The 18,906-nt window shown below is 33.0% G+C and overlaps 1 protein-coding gene across 1 annotated transcript; it reads left to right on the plus strand.

Moving 5' to 3' along the window:
* Positions 1-1,670: 1,670 nt before the first annotated feature.
* On the plus strand, positions 1,671-12,003 carry LOC141672863 (notchless protein homolog). Its single transcript, XM_074479553.1, has 13 exons — positions 1,671-1,952; positions 2,422-2,503; positions 2,706-2,795; positions 3,000-3,125; positions 4,142-4,269; positions 4,828-5,027; positions 5,781-5,844; positions 6,285-6,395; positions 7,873-8,010; positions 10,477-10,619; positions 10,703-10,757; positions 11,344-11,400; positions 11,514-12,003. Exons 1-13 carry the CDS (start codon positions 1,773-1,775, stop codon positions 11,595-11,597), a joined length of 1,458 nt encoding a protein of 485 aa, XP_074335654.1. The 5' UTR covers positions 1,671-1,772; the 3' UTR covers positions 11,598-12,003.
* Positions 12,004-18,906: the final 6,903 nt, after the last annotated feature.

The following is an 18,906-nucleotide window of genomic DNA, read 5'->3' on the forward strand; positions in this document are numbered from 1 at the left end:
ACAGAACATCCGTTGAAGCCTTCATCCGTTGATGGCTTTATCCGTTGATGTGTTAGCAGTTGAAGCTCTATCCGTTGAAGCTTTAGAGACATCCGTTGAAGCTTTGTTTCTCATCCGTTGAAGGTCTTTAAGATATCCGTTGATACCACTTCATTTATACAAAATTACAAGGCATGAAATATTTACAATTGGCCTTCCTATTTGCATATCTTCTAGTAGTCAACATGACTTATATTTTCTCTCAACTTCTAAGAATTATATCTCAAATACAGAGACTGAAATGTGCTACAACACTAGACTTATTTCTAAGTAAAGCTGCACCATCAACGGATAACCAAAGTGGTCTTATCCGTTGAGGCTGCAAACACTAAACTTCTACTTAAGTGTTTTGTTAAACATATCATCAAACTAATGCACATATATTCCTAACAAGGTTTCCGCTTCGTCGTTCCCTATTCGTATAAATTCGCCCTGAGAAAACTCTTCCTTGGTCTGGATTTAGGCGAAAAATGGTTAAAGTTGTGCCTCGTATTCGTACGTAAAATAACCGAATGTTGTTGCGTAAGAATCGTTATTATATGTTTCAACTGGCATAAGATTCATTTCGTGCTTCTAGTAGAGAGCTTACGGAAGCAAAACAGCACAGACTATTACAAAATGAGGATTACATTTTCAATGATTACATGTTCGATGAACAAATTTGACTTAAATATTTTTCTTCTTATTTATGTTGTATACTACTTTCACCAGTTTCATGAATTTCCTTCCCATTTAATAGTTTCATTTTCAATTTATGGATGTACAATTTCACACACTTTCAGTACCATTTTTAGGCGGTACAAATTGCTATGTTTTTTAATTTTCTTGATTTTTTTAATGCTCACAATTCATTGTACGTCTACATGAAAAAATAACATTTTTTATGTTGTGTAGTTTTGCACTTCAAAAATTCATGATTATAAGTCCTCGTCAAAAATATTAAACCAATTTTTTTTAATTTAATATGAGAGTTCAAAAACATGAGTTGAGAGTAAATGTAATCATGGACCAAGACAACAACCGGGAAAGAAGAATATATATATATATATATATATATATATATATATATATATATATATATATAGACATACCCCAAAACGCCACTTCTTCTGGGTGCCACGGGCAAAATCGTGGAAAAAGTGACATTATGTGCCATTTTTGCCATAAAAATGAATTCAACCGTTAAAGTTCCCTTAAAGTCCCATTAGGGGAACAGAGCCCCTTTTCCTTTTTTTGAAAATATATAACCCCCTAAATAATATTACTTTTTTTGATTTTTTAATATTTGACACTTTGACTTTCAGTATACATGTTTAGGTGATTTGACGGTATAGTTAAAATTAATAATTTTTTTTTTGTGAATAAAAAATTAAGATCAAAATTTTAATTCACACAAAAAAATTTAAAAATATTAATTTTAACTATCCGGTCAATGCACCTAAATATGTGTGTCAAAAATCAAAACGTCAAATAATAAAAAATAGAGGGAATATTAATTTTTATTAAACTCAGTCACATTAACGTGCCAACTCTTTAATTTTGTTTTAAACTTAAGATTTTCTTAAAATGTAAATACGGACTTTAAAAATAAAATAAAAATAATTTAAGTCCGCCAAAGACCCCGCAACACAGGCTCAGGCTCAGCTCAGTAGGCTAAAGAATTAACAAAACCCTAAACCCTCTTTGGATATCATAAACCCTAACCACAAAAAAAAACAACAATAGAGGCAAAGATGGAGGTAAATAACAGCAACATCATCATCAACAAAGACATGAACAACAACATGAACATGAACAACGTGATGTGTTTATTATCCGACCCGGAAGGCAATCCACTCGGATCCCCCATGTATCTCCCCCAAAACGCCGGTCCCAAGGAGCTTCAACTTATCGTTAATCAGCTTCTTACTAATGTACTCATCCTTTTATACTTGTTCATTTTTGCCTCTTTTTTTTGTTTTTTTTATTATTATTTGTGTTACTAATTTCGACCTGGAAGTATATCAAATGTTTTTTTATTGTTTGCTAGTAGGGAGTAGTGAACTTGTTTTTCTGTCGAATTTCAACTGTAATTTGAAAATTACGATTCTAGTAACGAGTTTTTGAGCACTAATGTGTTTATATAGGTGAAACGTGTTCTTTTGTTTATCAAGTTGCTTCGTGAATATGTGCTCGAAGGTTTTTATGATACGTATTAATTTGTAAAATAAATGGGCTATGATGTTCTTTGAAATCAGGTTACGGGCATTAAAATTTGTCACGATTACGTAATTGTTAGTAATTGTCAGGGCTATGACAAAAGAATGTTAGAAAGCAGTCAAAAACATGTAAAATAGTCGTTTATTAGGTTAGTGATAGGTTTTCATTGTTTTGATTATGCAGGAGGAAAGATTACCTTATGCGTTCTATATATCAGACCAGGAGCTTCTTGTGCAACTGGGGGCATATTTAGAGAAAAATAAAGGTTTGTAATTTTAGATATGTAAATTGTTTAATTGAACTTTCAGCTTAGCCGTTTCCTATTCATTTAAAACCTCAAATTATAAATTAAGTTAAAATGTTTAGTATAAATTATTTAAACAAGCATTTCAACTTAGCTTGTTCCCGTTTTTTATTTAAAACTTTTGAGTATTAGTGAAGTAAAAACTTTGATCATTTCTTTGCAGTTTCTGTGGAAAAGGTACTCACAATAGTTTATCAACCGCAATCAGTTTTCCGTATTCGACCAGTTAGCCGTTGCTCTGCAACAATTGCCGGTAAGAGATTCTATTTGATATATAGTAAAAAGCCCTATCTTCTCCCGATTGGATTATAGTTTTTTAAGGTAATGGTGTCTGCTTAGATACTGCTTTCTACATTTCTTTCTTGTCTATTAATGTTGAAGACCATTTTCTCTATTTAATAGTTTGTATCTCAGCTTTATGTACTCTATACACAGGCTCATTCTTTTGTCATTGCAGGACACACAGAGGCTGTACTTTCCGTTGCGTTTAGTCCTGATGGACAACAACTGGCTAGTGGTTCAGGGGATACTAGTGTTCGATTGTGGGACTTAAACACCCAGACACCCATGTTTAATTGTACAGGTTAACATCTTGCATCTATGGTTATTTGTTTTAGTAATAATATTAATTGATTGCAATCCTATGAACCCCTGGGTATTGGACTTATGCTAAATTTACCCAATCTTGTTTCTAATAACTTGGTCACTCTTTTTTAATTATATATTTTTGAATCCTGTCCTGCATCAACAATGGATCTAGAGATAGAACATCTGTGAAGTAAAGTGATATCTGTGGCTTGGCGAGGAAGGTCTTAGATGAGAGATAGTGGAACAAAAGTTTAGAAACAATGTTTATTTAGAAGAGAAAAATTAAAAAAAAAAGTCTTGTTATATTGTTAACCACGTAACATAACTCTGCTCTATCTTTCATACAACAACCGAAGTCCAACTTGATTAATACCTTATACTAACTACTTAGCTTTTCTGAAGGAAGTAAAGGTATTGATTAGTGAAGCAGTACATAAAATCGTAGCGTGGTGAGTTAACATTGCCAGTTCCTTGTTGAAGTGGGTTATGCGGTCAAATGAGTTTAATCTTGGTGTTGTGAGCTTAGCGTGTTGTTATTTATCTTCTGAGTTCAAAGTATTAAATTAGTAGGTAGTTTTTTTTGGCAGAATCTCTTTATTTACTTGCCACTGTGTTGTGATAGGCGCACACTCACAAATAATGCAAAAGTCAGTTTTGAAGTGCAACTTGTGAATCTTGGTCAAACGTGCACCCCCTTTTTTTGCAAAAACTATATGTAGTGAAAATAATCCTAATATGTATATACTGCATTTACAAATTTTTACTGGTTAAAATGTTCAAGTAGTTAATAATAGAAAAGTATGTGGCGTAGTTGCACAACAGAATTGGCTTACAGGACATTAAGCAACCAAGTTCAACAACTTAAATGCCTCAAAACGTTCAGTCTTCTAGTTAAAACTAGAGAAACAGATATGTGGATAGGGATGTCAAAAATTATGTAGAAATATTGATAGTACAGCTGTACTTTTCCTTCTTTGTTTTTGTGTATGTGATTATTTCTTTTTACATCAGGGCACAAGAATTGGGTTCTCTGTATTGCATGGTCACCAGATGGTCAGCATCTTGTCAGTGGTAGTAAAGCAGGAGAACTTATATGCTGGAATCCTAAGACTGGAAAGCCAACAGGCAACTCACTTGTTGTAAGTGTCCATTTTAAGAATTTCTTGGTTTTGCTACAATAGGCTTATTGGGGACCAACTGTTGGTCCTATATCATTTTTTAGGGGCCTGGAGAGTAGGAGTTTAGTGGTAGTTTTTGTGTGTGCACTATGCACAGTATAACATGTAGTGTGTTTTTGGTGTTCCTTTTTAACTTTTCAGTATACATTTTAAAAGTAGGTTAGCAATTCGCCAGTTTGGGGTGTTATATCTTTCTCTATACCATGTAGCGAAGTAAATCATACATCTTGTTTAAGCATGCTAATTCAGTTTAGTATCACTCCTAGGCAAGTATATTAACCCAAACTTATATATATTTTGCATATTTATCAGTATTGGCTAATTTTTTTTAGCTGCAGATTACAAGCCATTAGTTTTACATGTTCATTTCTTTAATGTGCACCATATATATTCACATTTATATACATATAATTGACTCTCTAATGGTCATGTATGTGATCATTTCTTTAATCTGCACATATCACTATTGTCTGTGGAATGCTCATTTGCATATAAATGACTTGTTTAATTATATTACAGGGTCATAAGAAATGGATTACGGGTATATCCTGGGAACCGTTGCACCTACAAGCCCCATGCCGCCGTTTTGTTAGTTCTAGTAAAGATGGCGATGCACGCATATGGGACGTTACACTGAGAAAATCTGTTATTTGCCTAAGTGGGCACACACTTGCAATAACTTGTGTGAAATGGGGCGGAGATGGAGTTATATATACAGGGTACATGTTTTTTTCCAAATTTTATATTTTGCAGACATTGTTTGAGCGTGATATCTTTATTTGTATACATTTAATGTTATATTTACTTCCTGATTTATTGTTTACATGTACTTTTTAAGTTCCTGGCTTTGTAAGTGTGAGAATCAAATATTTTATTAACAGCAGATGTTATAGCTAAGTATAGTATTATATCTGAAATTCCTTTTGCATATGTTGCATATGTTCTTGTGCAATTTCCTTGCAAATAATTATATGGGAAAGAATGGTAGCTATGGAGTCTTTGCCTACTCTTCTCTGACTTTTGATCTGTGTGTGAAGCTCCATACAAGTCCATATAAGCTAACTTATTATCGTTGAATAATCATGAACTTGTGGTTATTGTTTTTGAGGTCATTTAAGTTGCTTGCCTGATGCCAAATTCTGTTCTGCAGAGTTAGTATTAATCCCCCGCATGTTGTCATTTCTTGAAAAAGTTCATATAATATGAAAGAATAAAGTTTTTTAAAACAGACCCAATCAAACTATTATCACTACAAAAAAAATCTTTCTAATCAAGAATTAACTTGTGTGACGGACCATTAAGTTCTTTAGTCATTATCTCTGTCCTCTTACTTTTCTTATTTATACAGTCTTCTTCACCAAATCATCAAAGATGAGAATTTTTAGTGCATTAAGAAAGCGGATACAAACCACTTTTAACTTGCTCCTTTTCAAATGAATAATTGATTTGGACTTTTTGGCTGCAATGTGCAGATCCCAGGATTGTACGATCAAAGTATGGGAAACTACACAGGGAAAGTTAATCCGTGAACTGAAGGTATGTAAAAGTGATAAATGACGTTGCTTCCTTTTGCTTGCATGTTCTACCTGCAACGTTTGGTCCTAATAATTTTTGTAACATGATGTGTTTAATATGTAAATGTTTATAAACATAACTATATTTTCTGTATGCAGTGATGGGCTATATGTTAATGTTTATAAACATAACTATATTTTCTGTATGTAGTGATGGGCTTATGTCTTTCTTTCTTTATAGTCATGAATTTATGAATCTACAGCCATTTGTCGGTTATATACCTTTCTGTGTATTACAGATATTTGATTTCATATGGTAGCGTCCAAATGATTATTTACATTTCATTGTTTACTGTGAATACTGAATATTACTCGGTTGTATATCTTGGCTTTATTGTGCTCCTGTGTTTGATAACATTGAAACCTCACGCTTGCCCTTTATCGTTTTGTTATTTTTTTTAGGGCCATGGGCACTGGGTCAATACACTAGCATTGAGCACTGAATATGTTCTTCGAACTGGAGCTTATGACCATACCGATAAACAGTATTCATCTCCAGCAGAAATGAAAGAGGTAATTATTTACTTTATCGGTGTCCTTGGAAATGTTGCTTGGTCCCCTGAAAGATTACGAGAATTTAAGTAAATATGTTCTATAAGTGTTCGTTTGATGCACCATGTTTTGCTGAATTTGTTAAACAATTTAAATATAATTTCTTTTGGGAATCCTATTTCCATCTTTAGTAAAATGCAGTGAAGGGCTAAGTTACCCGGACTTGGGTACGAGTGTCGGATATGAGTGCGGATCCAAGTGTTAGACTCTTAGTTTTTAAAAAATTAAAATTCGTGGATATGGATTGATAATCGGAATAGGATGCGGGGATTCGGCATATAACGTTCATATAGGCGAAATTATATGTACTTTTTATACATTCCATTTGTAAATTCATGTCTTCTACCACATAAAGTAAATAGATACATAATTGTTTATGCCATATTTATAACATAAATCAAAAGCATAACATGAAATAGTAATCTATAGACATCCCTTCCTAGAATTAAGAGGATTAAGTTTTTGTGAGGCCTTGTAAATCATTTTGAACTTGATTTCTTAAGGTTTAAGTGTCCGGTTTCCATTTGAAGGATCCGACTCGGATCCCATACCCACCCAAACCCATGTCATATCCGATGGACACGGGTATGAGGGCAAATTTGAAGAGTCCGGGTAACTTAGGTGAATGGCATTGCTCCGGCATACTGGGTCTGGATGCTTAGCTTGTCTTGTTGTATTTGAGTATTATGATTTATTGCCCTTTTTTGTAAAGGTTTTGCGTAAACTCCATGATGTAATTTTTTGACGAAACTGAGTAAAATGTAGATGCAGTCATCATGAGTGCACATGAACTTTAATTTTTTGTGGCCCTATGTCTGTATCATGACCATGATATGCTTATTAAATTATTTTAAGCATGGTGTAAGCACAAGATTTGTGCATAATTCATCTACATCACATGTTGCATTGTTGACACTTCTAGAAAAAGGGGTGCCTAAGCCGATGAGTCATGGACTATCACTATAGTGTAATTGCCTTACTGAACTTGAGCAATGCAAGACTTCAACTATTTGTTTGCCTTATGCGTTGCGTTTGATTAATTTCAATTTTGTTCTCTACATGTTTATGAACTCAGGGTTAATGTTGAAAAGTTATATTCGTATTGCACAAATATTGCACAAATAAAAGATCTATTTTGATCTTTTCATTTTTAAATTAATTGTTGGAATCTGTACTTTTTCCAAAAGATTTGTACTTCCTGTCTGGTGTACAGTGATATTGTTTGCATTGATTGCAGTCAATTAAGTTATGAGAGGCTTAGAAACTTGATTCATGTAGTTTATTTTGCACTCTTTGTAGAATGAATTCATTGAAGGGAGAGAGAAGTTCAATGGCATGCAATTGTTGTATTACAATGCATTTTTTTTATACAGCCTCTAACAGTCTACTTCTATTTTTCTCCTAAGAAACTGATGCTCATTTGTTATTGTTAAAACAGGCAGCTTTAAAAAGGTACATTAAAATGAAAGGCAATGCCCCTGAAAGATTGGTTTCAGGTTCTGATGATTTCACCATGTTCCTCTGGGAACCAGCTGTTAGCAAACACCACAAAACTCGTATGACAGGCCATCAGCAGGTAGAAATAGTTTTTTTGTGCTTATATTCATTTTCATCTCTAATAAAGTTGTTTTTACCAAGTTCGGTTTTGTGGGTAAACAAGTTTACTTCTGGCAAGACGGAACTGAGAGGAGTGTAAGTGGTGTAAACTTCATAGAATCTATTATTATCTAAATTCTAAAGTAAGAAACTAGGTATTATCATTCCAACTAGTAATATGGCTCATTGTTGATTTTCTTTCCCGGATGCTTCCTTTGTCATACTTGACTCATAACAAAACCACATCATATGCTACAAATCCTTTATCCTTGTCCCTCTAGTTGTGGCTTACCCCTTTACACTGCTAAACAAATTCTACCTAATAATATAAACCATTTGCAAAACCACTTCAAATGGCTAATCCACTGTCATAACCTCTCAAATTTCACACCTAAAATGCTTAAAGAAAGGCAACATGTTGAGTAACCAGCCCATCTAAAATCTTAAGGTGTTTGAAGAAGGCCCCAATAGGATCATATATTTAACACTCCCCTCACTCGAAGCCCATCTATGGGTCGAAGAGTGGAATACCGGCGCCCATCTTTGGGGAATTAATTACCTTTAGTGTCCACAATAAATTGTGAGAATGTTGGGGGTGGCTGGGAATTGAACCTTAGTCCTCTTGTCAGCCTAAACTCTAATACCATGTTGATTAACCCAGTCCATCTAAAACCTTAAGGTGTTAGAGGAAGGCCCCCATAGGATCATATATTTAACATAACATGATACTCCCTCTATCTCATTAATTTCTTAACACTTTCCTTTTTGGGACTTCCCATTCATTTCTAACCATTTTCCTTCTTTTTTTTCACAAGATTTCTTAACATTTTCTGAAATAGTATATTTTTCTTTACTAGTTATAGTAGGTCCCGCCACTTTACCCTAATTTCTTCCCTTTTCTTCGCTTTCCTAATACTCCGTGCTCACTTCAATTGTTAATAATCAAGTGGGACGGAGGGAGTATAATTTTAAAGTTTACATATTACTACTAGTAAAATCAGACCTATAACAATAAAAAAAAGATAATAGAAGAATTTCGAGCTTGCAACTTTCAACCATCCATATGGGTTTCTATTGTGGTTTGAATACTGTTGGCAGATGGTTCTTGATTCCCTTCCATCTCATCGTTGGTTGAGACGTGTAAACTTCAAATGCCAATGATGAGCTGCGTTGATTTAGTGATATAGGTGTTAACCTAGGAAGCACCGACACTCCAAAAAGGATGCCATATGCATGTCGGACACGGCCGACACGACGATACGGCTGAGTACGTGTCCGACACGCCACATGGCGTGTCGACAGAAAAAGGCAACCGATACGCGACAGACACGGGTTCGACACGCGACCGACACGGCCCACCGACTCAGCCCATATAAAAAAACCTAAAATCATCTTAAAAAGGTCCAAAATCTTTTTTTTAAAAGCACAAACCATCTTATATTAAGCCTAATTTTGTGTCTCTCTGTCTTTTATAACCTCCCCTCTTCATCTTTTATAATCCTATATATATACAATCAAATATATACATACATCTATATATATAACACATATAAAAATATTTTTTATATTTTTATAACTTTTTTTTGCCGTGTCCCGTATCCAGGACACTTTGATAATTGACGAATCCCCGTGTCCCGTATCCCGTGTCCCGTGTCGCCGCATCAGTGTCGGTGCTTCCTAGGTGTTAACTTTGTGGAGGATAATGTGACGCTTGGTCGACTTTTTAGATTCCTAGAGTAGTTGATTAGGTGGTAATGCATATGATGAGTTTGTTTAGTCTTGTTGTGTTTGATGCAACTTTCATAAGTGCTGAGAAGAGGAACATGGGAAGAAGGAAGATAATCAATATTAAGCCTCTACAACTGATGGAAAAATGCAATTAAATATATCTTATGTTAAATAATACACGTGTTTTTTACCACTAAGAAATTTGATGTGCTTATTGGCTTTTTTGGGGATCTGATCGATGATTAATTATCAGAAAGTAATTTTGGTTTGTATTTTATATTAAAGTTATTTGGTCTAAACTGAAGCGTTGTGTACAAGTCCTTTGTGTACAAGTCTGATAGTTATTGCAACACTTACAAAAGTGATTCTGCCACTTAGAGCATTTAAACAGATATTACAATTGTGGTATCAGTATGACTTTAAAACACAGTCCAACATTTCTAAAGTTCTCACCGCCTTTGGTATTTGTAACTGAAGGCCTAGAGGGTGTTTAGATCCTTTTAACAAAATAAGCATGTGCTGTATTTGTACAAAGGAGGCACCAATTATCTTTGCTAACATGTTCTTATTTTGCTAACGTGAAGGTGTCCACTGTCCAAACACCTTCTTTTTAGTATAGCATAGATGTTAAATCTCGGCATTGAATTACTTGACACCGTATAGTAAAAAAAGGTTTATATTGCTTTTTTGAATTTAATATGTAGCATTTTCGATGCAGCTCGTGAACCATGTTTACTTTTCTCCTGATGGGCAATGGATTGCAAGTGGTTCTTTTGACAAGTCTGTTAAGTTATGGAATGGTATTACTGGTAATTTCGTAGCAGCTTTTCGTGGCCATGTTGGGCCTGTATATCAAATAAGGTTCGTGTATAGTAAAGTTTAGGTATGTTCATTTTTTTTTAGTTATCATACAGTTCCTGGCTAAATTTTTATTTGCATTGCAGTTGGTCTGCTGATAGTAGGCTTCTTCTAAGTGGTAGCAAAGACTCAACACTCAAGGTAATAATAAGTTCTTTTTGGCAGAAAATACTTTTATACTTGATTGTATAATGATGTTCAGATTTAAAAGCCTATGAGGGAACTGATCTTAGATCTGCTAAATATATTTTCATTACACACACATATTTGTCCAAAGAATGTATCTTTGTGTGGGAAGAAGGGATTCAGCATTTACCACGACCCCACTTTATAAATATGATAAGATGGGGGCTCTAAGTGGATAGTTTACTTCTCATTATGCATATCCTTCACTCCTAGTGGCCCTATGGGAACAAGACATGCAGAACGAAAGCTAGCATGAGGTGCATTCCTGAAGTACACTGGAACACAGAACAATATTTTTATTTGATCTTGTAAGACATGTTAGTAAGAATGCCTTGAAAACCTGAAGGCCTAGCAATACGACTTTCATTGAGTTGGGCTATTTAATTAATTACAGCTCATAAAATGTTAATATAATTGTGTCTAAAGCTATTTTGCATATTGACTAATTTTTGCAAGTGTTAGTTTCATGAGATTACTGCAAGTGCCTGTGGAAATTTGTAATGCTTGGTAAAATTAATTCTACCCTTTTTTGGTTATGAAGGTCTGGGATATCAGGACAAAGAAATTGAAACAGGACCTTCCTGGCCATGCAGATGAGGTAAAGTTGGGTTAGAAGTAGTTGTTCAAGTATTTTTGCTAGGGGTTCAAGTTATACCTTTATCCATCTCTAGAAGTAAGAAGTAACATGTATTATCTATTTGACTTGTGAAGGTTTTTGCCGTTGATTGGAGTCCAGATGGAGAGAAAGTGGCATCTGGCGGCAGGGACAGAGTTTTGAAGCTATGGATGGGATGATGGGAGCTGCTGACTGCAGCAGATCCTGAGAGTGAATGCTTAAGATTTCTTTCTTCAGTTGAGGCTGGAAGGGGAGGCAGTTTGTAGTCAAGTTCTTGGTCGCACTTGCTCATTGCCTTTGGCTTAGCTGAAAGGCTATAAATTACATCTGACAGCAATCTGCTACCTGAAAGCTTATCCATGTGATCATAAATAATGATGCACATAAGATAGCAGTATGTATTAAAGGTTATACAGGTAAAATCTAGGTCTGCGTATTATAGTTCGCTGTCCGGTCAGATTGACATGGCGTATTAACTAATTTCAATCTGCAGCCAAAACTGCATGTTTGTTTGGGTATATCACATTGTTATCTTTGTATTATGTCTGCATTTGAATGAATTAATATAACACGTTAGTCTTGAAATCTGCTTTTGTTTAACCTATTTCAGAAATTATTTCAATTGTTGATTAATTTTGTAGAAAATGGATATGGAATTACACTAGATTGGCTCAGCATTGATTTACACTACAGTACCATTTTTTTTTTGCTAATTCACTACAGTACCATTTCAGTTGATAGCTGTATGCTTTTGATATTATAAGTTGGAATGGTGTTGTAGAAATTGCTAATCGCATCTTTTCAGTAAGATGATTTTGTATTTATATTTTGATCAATCGAATACTCGGAATTTATAGGAGCATTAATTGAATGTTTATATAAATATTATAATATTCATTTAGCAAAAAATAAAAAAAGATATTATAATTTTCAGTTTAGTCGTCTTAATTTGTTTCATATCTATTAGCCAACATATATTTATTATAACATAAGTCGTGACAGATATTCTTAAACTAGAAATTATCTTGGGCAGATTAGCGATAAATATTATAGAACTAGTAGAATTTTTAAATTTGTAAATTTTTGATTGAAAATTGAAAAATGGAACTAGTAGTAGCGGTGAAGTCTTATTTAACACTAAAAACTACATTTGGTCTCATATTATGACAATGGCCATAAACATTCTGTTTTTTTTTTGAGTCTAGCGAATTTACGCCATTATAATTAATCTTTTTAAGGTGCTCTGGCAATTTGAATTTAATCAATTCATCACTATGCATCTAGTAATAAATTTACAACAACAATTAATGTTGTCACCGATGCTCCCTGGTTTGTATGGATGTACTGCATTCACCATCCCCTTGAACTAAATCAGAGGTCTTCTTAAGTTCTTATCCGACGCCACATTCTCATTATGAAAAGGATTCACAGCTATCCACTTTAACATAAAATAGTTAAGGACTACACTTTGTTAACGATCCCACTTGGATGGGGGAAAATGGTAAATCATCTATAGTAAGTAGATTAGTAAGTCTTCTTTTCTTTTTTCTAATTAGTAGTTTAGTATGTCGAAAGGCCAATAAGTAGTGCAGATATAGCCAGATAGAAGCAACCCGGAAGGCCAAAAAGTAGTGCAGATATAGCCAGGTAGAAGCGGATCATAATAGAAGACTTATCTAATAATTACAAGAAAGAGTTGATCCTCAACGTCATGCTAGCTCTTACTGTTTCTACACCATCAAACTAGATTATTCACTCAGCAATTGAAACTCAATTTATATGGCTTATGCACATCGTAATTTACGTACTCACTGAATTAGTGCACTAAAATAGATTGTGTTTGATTCTGAGCTTACTGTTGACAACAGAATATCTTTGCTTACATGCAGAATATGAGTTTCAACCTAAATATGCTTGTGAGCTTCCTCAACTATGTAAAACATCTCTGGTTTTTTAAAGTCTCCTTAAACCGAGCTTCATGCAAATGACTGCTATACTTCAAACTTATTTTAAACCTTCTGCGAAGCACATGGAATCTACCATCAGTTGACAACAGCCTATACTGCACAAAAGAATGACGTTACAGAAAGAAAGAAGCACACGATCTTTGACATGGAAAGAAGTATACAGTGATAGGAAAGCACTTGCTAAGAACATGTTGGGCTGAAACCGTGTTATGTACTTTTTTATTTGCTAAATATTAAAAGTGTATGCATAATATTTCACATATAAAAGCAAATAAAGTGATAATACATCGATAAATGCAAGTTGTGTAATGGTACATATATAAAAAATCTCATTATTATTTTATATCATTTTTTCTCATAATGTTAGTCTCTTGGACAAAATTTTTGTTAATCATAATTTTTTTTTTATTTTTCATCTAATTATCTTAATTATTATCATCCAAGATGCTTTTAGATTACTAAAAAAACAATCAAGAATATGGAAAGGATCTACAACCTAAAACACTAACGCTTTCTTCAGGCATTTCAATGAATCATATAATTAAAAAAAACAAGAGTTCATTCATATATATGAAAGGACATACTATCATTAATACCTCATGAGGCCGAACTGGGAAGAGAGACTTTTTTGCATTTATGAGAACCATTCAATATGCTCGCCTTTGATGCATCTGAGGACCCAAATTTCAACTCCACATTTTCGCAATTATATACCCACAAGTAGGGCTCCCACCAGTCTGTTCCCCAGAAACCTCTGTAAGTCTTTTTCACCAGAGCAGAAAACTCAACACTAAAGATTAGAGTGCTAGTGAGGTTCATAGTGTAGGTAATGTGGGTGATCATGGTATCATCAATGTAACCCGACAGTCGTGAGAAGAACTCTGCGCCAATGTGCATGAGAGGATCCTTAGGACTCATATCAAAAGACATAAGATTTGTGACCCCGACTATCTTGTCATCATAATATATCAACACTTTGATTTTAGAGAAGTCGAAGTATCCATGGGTATCCACATTTGTAAAATTCATAAAGACGTTCCAGTGTGCAGATATCCGGTTGGGACGAGAAGAGAGATTGAAGTTTGAGAGTGTTAATGAATCAAGTTCAAGTGTTGGAGCCTTAACATTGGACATAATGGCGGACACCCATAAATATATCATAGGTGACATTAATAATAATATCAGAAAACACATGACACATGGCGCTACTATTGCTGTCTTGAAGTCATCATAACCGGAATCATGAGTTTTTCGGGGGATGGGAGGAACGTACATTACGGGTTCAGGGTGGACTTCTGACATACTTGAATCGAGGACTAATTATCCTGCAAGGACAAAAGATTTAAATCAAGATAAATAAACCCTAATCTAATTCTACAGGCTACGTATTAAACTAACTGTATTTCCCAGTTCAAGTGACTGCCGTAAACAAACGCAATTGTAGAATCAAAATTTAGAACCCTAATTCAGCAAAATTAAGAAATATAGGATCAATTTGAGCTGCTGATTACTTTGACGTGGGTAATATACTAATATTTAGGCCCAAGCAGAGGAGTTAGTATTTGAGTTGGGAGCAGTGACTGTAGCTAATAGGCGTGCACGATTCGGTTATACTTGGTTTTTTTGAAAATAAATATTGTCAAACTGTTTATGTCTTATGTTCGATTTTTTACTATTATGGTTACTTGTATAAATGACGTGCGATGTACGGATTTTTATTAATATTTTAAATTTTTATTTATCAAGTTATATTATATTTTTAAAATATTTATATAAATATATAATGATTATAAATTTATAATAAAAATAATAGAATAACATGTGGTTGTAATTTAGTAGAATAAATAGACTATTTCTAGTAGTTTAACCATTTAGTAGTTTAGCAGATATGTAACACTATTATTTATATAGTTTAGTAGGATAAGTATACTATATTTAGTAGTAATTTAATAATTTAGTAGTTTATTAGATATATAACACTATTTATCTATTTTTGTAATAATCAAAATTAGGGAACTTGAACCAAGCCTAAAGAAAAAATAATCTATAATGGATGTAAAAGTTGTGTATATGTCTGTCCATCGCTACAATAAATATCTCATGGTATACAACATTCTTTGTCCTACCAACTACGGGGTGAGTGTCATTTTCGCACACTATATGCAACCCTCACGGAGTGGTAACCCTCGATATTGCTACATAAAATTGGCCGTGGCTGAAAACAGGACTCGGCAAATACAATCCCACAGATTTTAAGGTTTGTTCCTAACTTTTATTGACAGTCATAGCATAACACAAAGATACCGGGAACTGAACTCTTTTAAACGTGAAAGGTAGAGTGGTATCAGTCGGTCTCAAGCAAATTCTTGGAATGAAAGCTTTCTCTCAAATATGATTTCCGGTTATTATTATTACTTCAATAACTCGACTACTCGAGTAGAAAGTTGTGTTACAATTAATCTTGTTCCGTTGCACAATCCATTGTTAGGAGCCAAATTTCTCATTAAAATAATTGGTGCTCTAATTTTAAGTTCCAATTCACGGTTTAATATATCTTCAGGACTAATTTTGTTTAAATATTTGAGCGGTACATGCTCTCCATTGATTCATAGTTCACCGTGCTTTTACAAATAGAATCCACACGTCGATATAGTCCTGATTGACCTGAAAGTATGGTGATGGAAAACATTAGTAAATAGAATATCATAGACATATATTATTAATTAAATATCTTAGTACAATGAAAAGTGAACCTGGGAACCGCTTTAAAACCTCTTTATTTATAACATTAATATCTTCATTCAATGGTGTTAATATAGCACGATCCTTGAAGTAATCCGAGTCATTAAACCTTTATTTATATCGCAGTAGATTGTATCAATGACCACCTTTTTCCCATCCTCTTAGGGATCTAGATATAGCTCACGTGGGATCTCTATCCAATACGGTTCGCTCCCTTCGACTAAAGAAATAGTGGGTACTTTTCCATCACCGACGCCAATTACCCAATCAGCATAGGGTATTTGTTGGGCAGAAATTGTGATTGGTGGCACACCAACTTCAATTCGCATGTTTTTCTCAAGTCTGAATACTGTACAATTATCCCATAAATATGATTTATTAACTGATGCCATAACAATATCTTCACGACTTTTTTTGGTAGAATCGGGAGTATTTGCCTGAAATCACCACCTAATAATACCGTCTTCCCTCCAAATGGTTAATTCATAAAGAAGCAAGACCTATGGGAAGAACTCTTTTTAATCCTTTACGACAGAAAAGAGCTTCCAAGTTAGGGAGTTGATAAGCCCCGAAACAAAATTTTGATTTAGAAATTCACAGGCATGATGAGACTCTTTCAAATAAAAAATCTAACATGAAGATGTAGATGAAAATGAAGATGTGCAGTGCAGTTGTTTTATTATTTTGTTAAGTCGGAAAGAAATTCAAGCGAGGACCCTCTTATTATTTGGCTCTCAGGAGGCCCTGGTTGTTCTTCCTTCTTCGCTCTTTCTTATGAGATAGGTATATATACCTAAAAAATGTCAACTCCCACTTTATAATTTCTGTTGTTAGATTTTATCTACATTCGTAGTTTAGTAGGATAAGTATATAACACTATTTATCTATTTTTGTAAGAATCAAAATTAGGGAATTATCGTTGAACCAAACCGTTTAACCAAATTATCTCTATTCCGGCTATTATAATATAGTATAGATAGATTACTAGCATAAATCCCGTGCGATGCACGGGTTCCCATTAATATTTTAAATTTTTATTTATCCAGTTATATTATATTTTTAAAATATTTATATAAATATATAATGATTATAAATTTATAATAAAAATAATAAAATAACATGTGATCGTAATTTAGTAGAATAAATAGATTATTTCTAGTAGTTTAACAATTTAGTAGTTTAGCAGATATATAACACTATTATTTATATATTTTAATAATAGGATAAGTTGTATTCGTAGTTTAGTAGGATAAGTATACTATATTTGGTAGTAGTTTAATAATTTAGTAGTTTATTAGATATATAACCCTATTTATCTATTTTTGTAATAATCAAAATTAGGGAATTATCGTTGAACCAAACCGTTGAACCAAATTATCTCTATTCCGGTTATTATAGTATAGTATAGATTTATCAAGTTATATTATATTTTTAAAATATTTATATAAATATATAATAATTATAAATTTATAATAAAAATAATAGAATAATATGTGGTCGTAATTTAGTAGAATAAATAGACTATTTCTAATAGTTTAACAATTTAGTAGTTTAGCAGTTATGTAACACTATTATTTATATAGTTTAGTAGGATAAGTATACTATATTTAGTAGTAGTTTAATAATTTAGTAGTTTATTAGATATATAATACTATTTATTCTATTTTTGTAATAATCAAAATTAGGGAGTTATCGTTGAACCAAACCGTTGAACCAAATTATCTCTATTCCGGCTATTATAATATAGTATAGATTTTTGGTTCGTTTAATTGTTTATCGATTTTTTTTTCAATTTTTGATTAATAATTATTTTTAAAACTTTAATAATTAAGTATAATGATAAAAAATTTTTTGCAGCTTAGCTGGTACACAAAAGCCTTACCTAAAAGATGGCCAAACGGTAGGGTAAAAATAATAATTAGAATAAAAGAGGTGTCAGAAAAAAACAAACATAAGAAATTGGGTTTACATATTAATATGATAGAATAAGTTAGGTTCCATTGTTATTGGAAGATAAGTGCATACACTCATGTATTTATTAAATAAATAATTATCTCTCGCTATATATATATAATATATTAAATATTTAAAAATAATATAAGATGCTCGGTTTTTCAATTCGATTATAGTAATAAATCCGTAATATCTATCAAACTGTTTTCCTAGTTTGGTTACAAATTTTTTCGATTTTTGTTGATTTCGATTTTTTTCGGCCCAGTTTCAGTTTTTCAATTTTTGTTTGGAGCATAATATTGTGTGTACTTTGCTTGTATAATTTTGTTTTATTAGATTTGTTTTTTTAATGAATAATATTGAAATTGTAATTTTTTATTATTTTATTTTTTTATTGTAGGAAGAAAAGTATTTTCTGAAGGATTCGAGTTTAAAATGTATTCTAGGAAATGCAGATTTTTGGGATAACTTGCACTCTATTTATTATTTTTTACTATTATCGGAGCGCCGAATGTCCGAATAAGCTGAGTCACGAGCCTTTGAAAATCTTACGAGAATACCTTGATTTCAAGTATAATCTCAATTTTTTTTGAGATTTTTAAACTATCCAGAAAAAGTCTACAAGCGGGTAGTTCAAATTTATTACTTTAAAATCCCGGGAAACTCCATTGTTTATTTATTTTATTTTTTTTGATAAACAAGGATTTTTATATAGAACCGAAGAAAAATCGGTACATAAGGACATGAAGAGGTGAGGAAGCCGGTAAAAGCCGCATAAGCAAACGAAAGCTCCCAACCTAAAATTGCTAACCAACAAAAGAAAAAG

The sequence above is a fragment of the Apium graveolens genome, chromosome 7 (assembly GCF_009905375.1).
Source record: "Apium graveolens cultivar Ventura chromosome 7, ASM990537v1, whole genome shotgun sequence".
NCBI classification, from domain to species: Eukaryota; Viridiplantae; Streptophyta; class Magnoliopsida; order Apiales; family Apiaceae; genus Apium; species Apium graveolens.

What these genes read in the sequence shown, in the direction of transcription:
- LOC141672863 (XM_074479553.1), top strand. Translation starts at nt 1,773, where the DNA reads ATGGAGGTAAATAACAGCAACATCATCATCAACAAAGACATGAACAAC. An exon ending in ACCCATGTTTAATTGTACAG is followed by an intron (nt 3,126 to 4,141) that starts GTTAACATCTTG and finishes TTTTTACATCAG; the next exon opens with GGCACAAGAATTGGGTTCTC. An exon ending in GCAAAGACTCAACACTCAAG is followed by an intron (nt 10,758 to 11,343) that starts GTAATAATAAGT and finishes TTGGTTATGAAG; the next exon opens with GTCTGGGATATCAGGACAAA.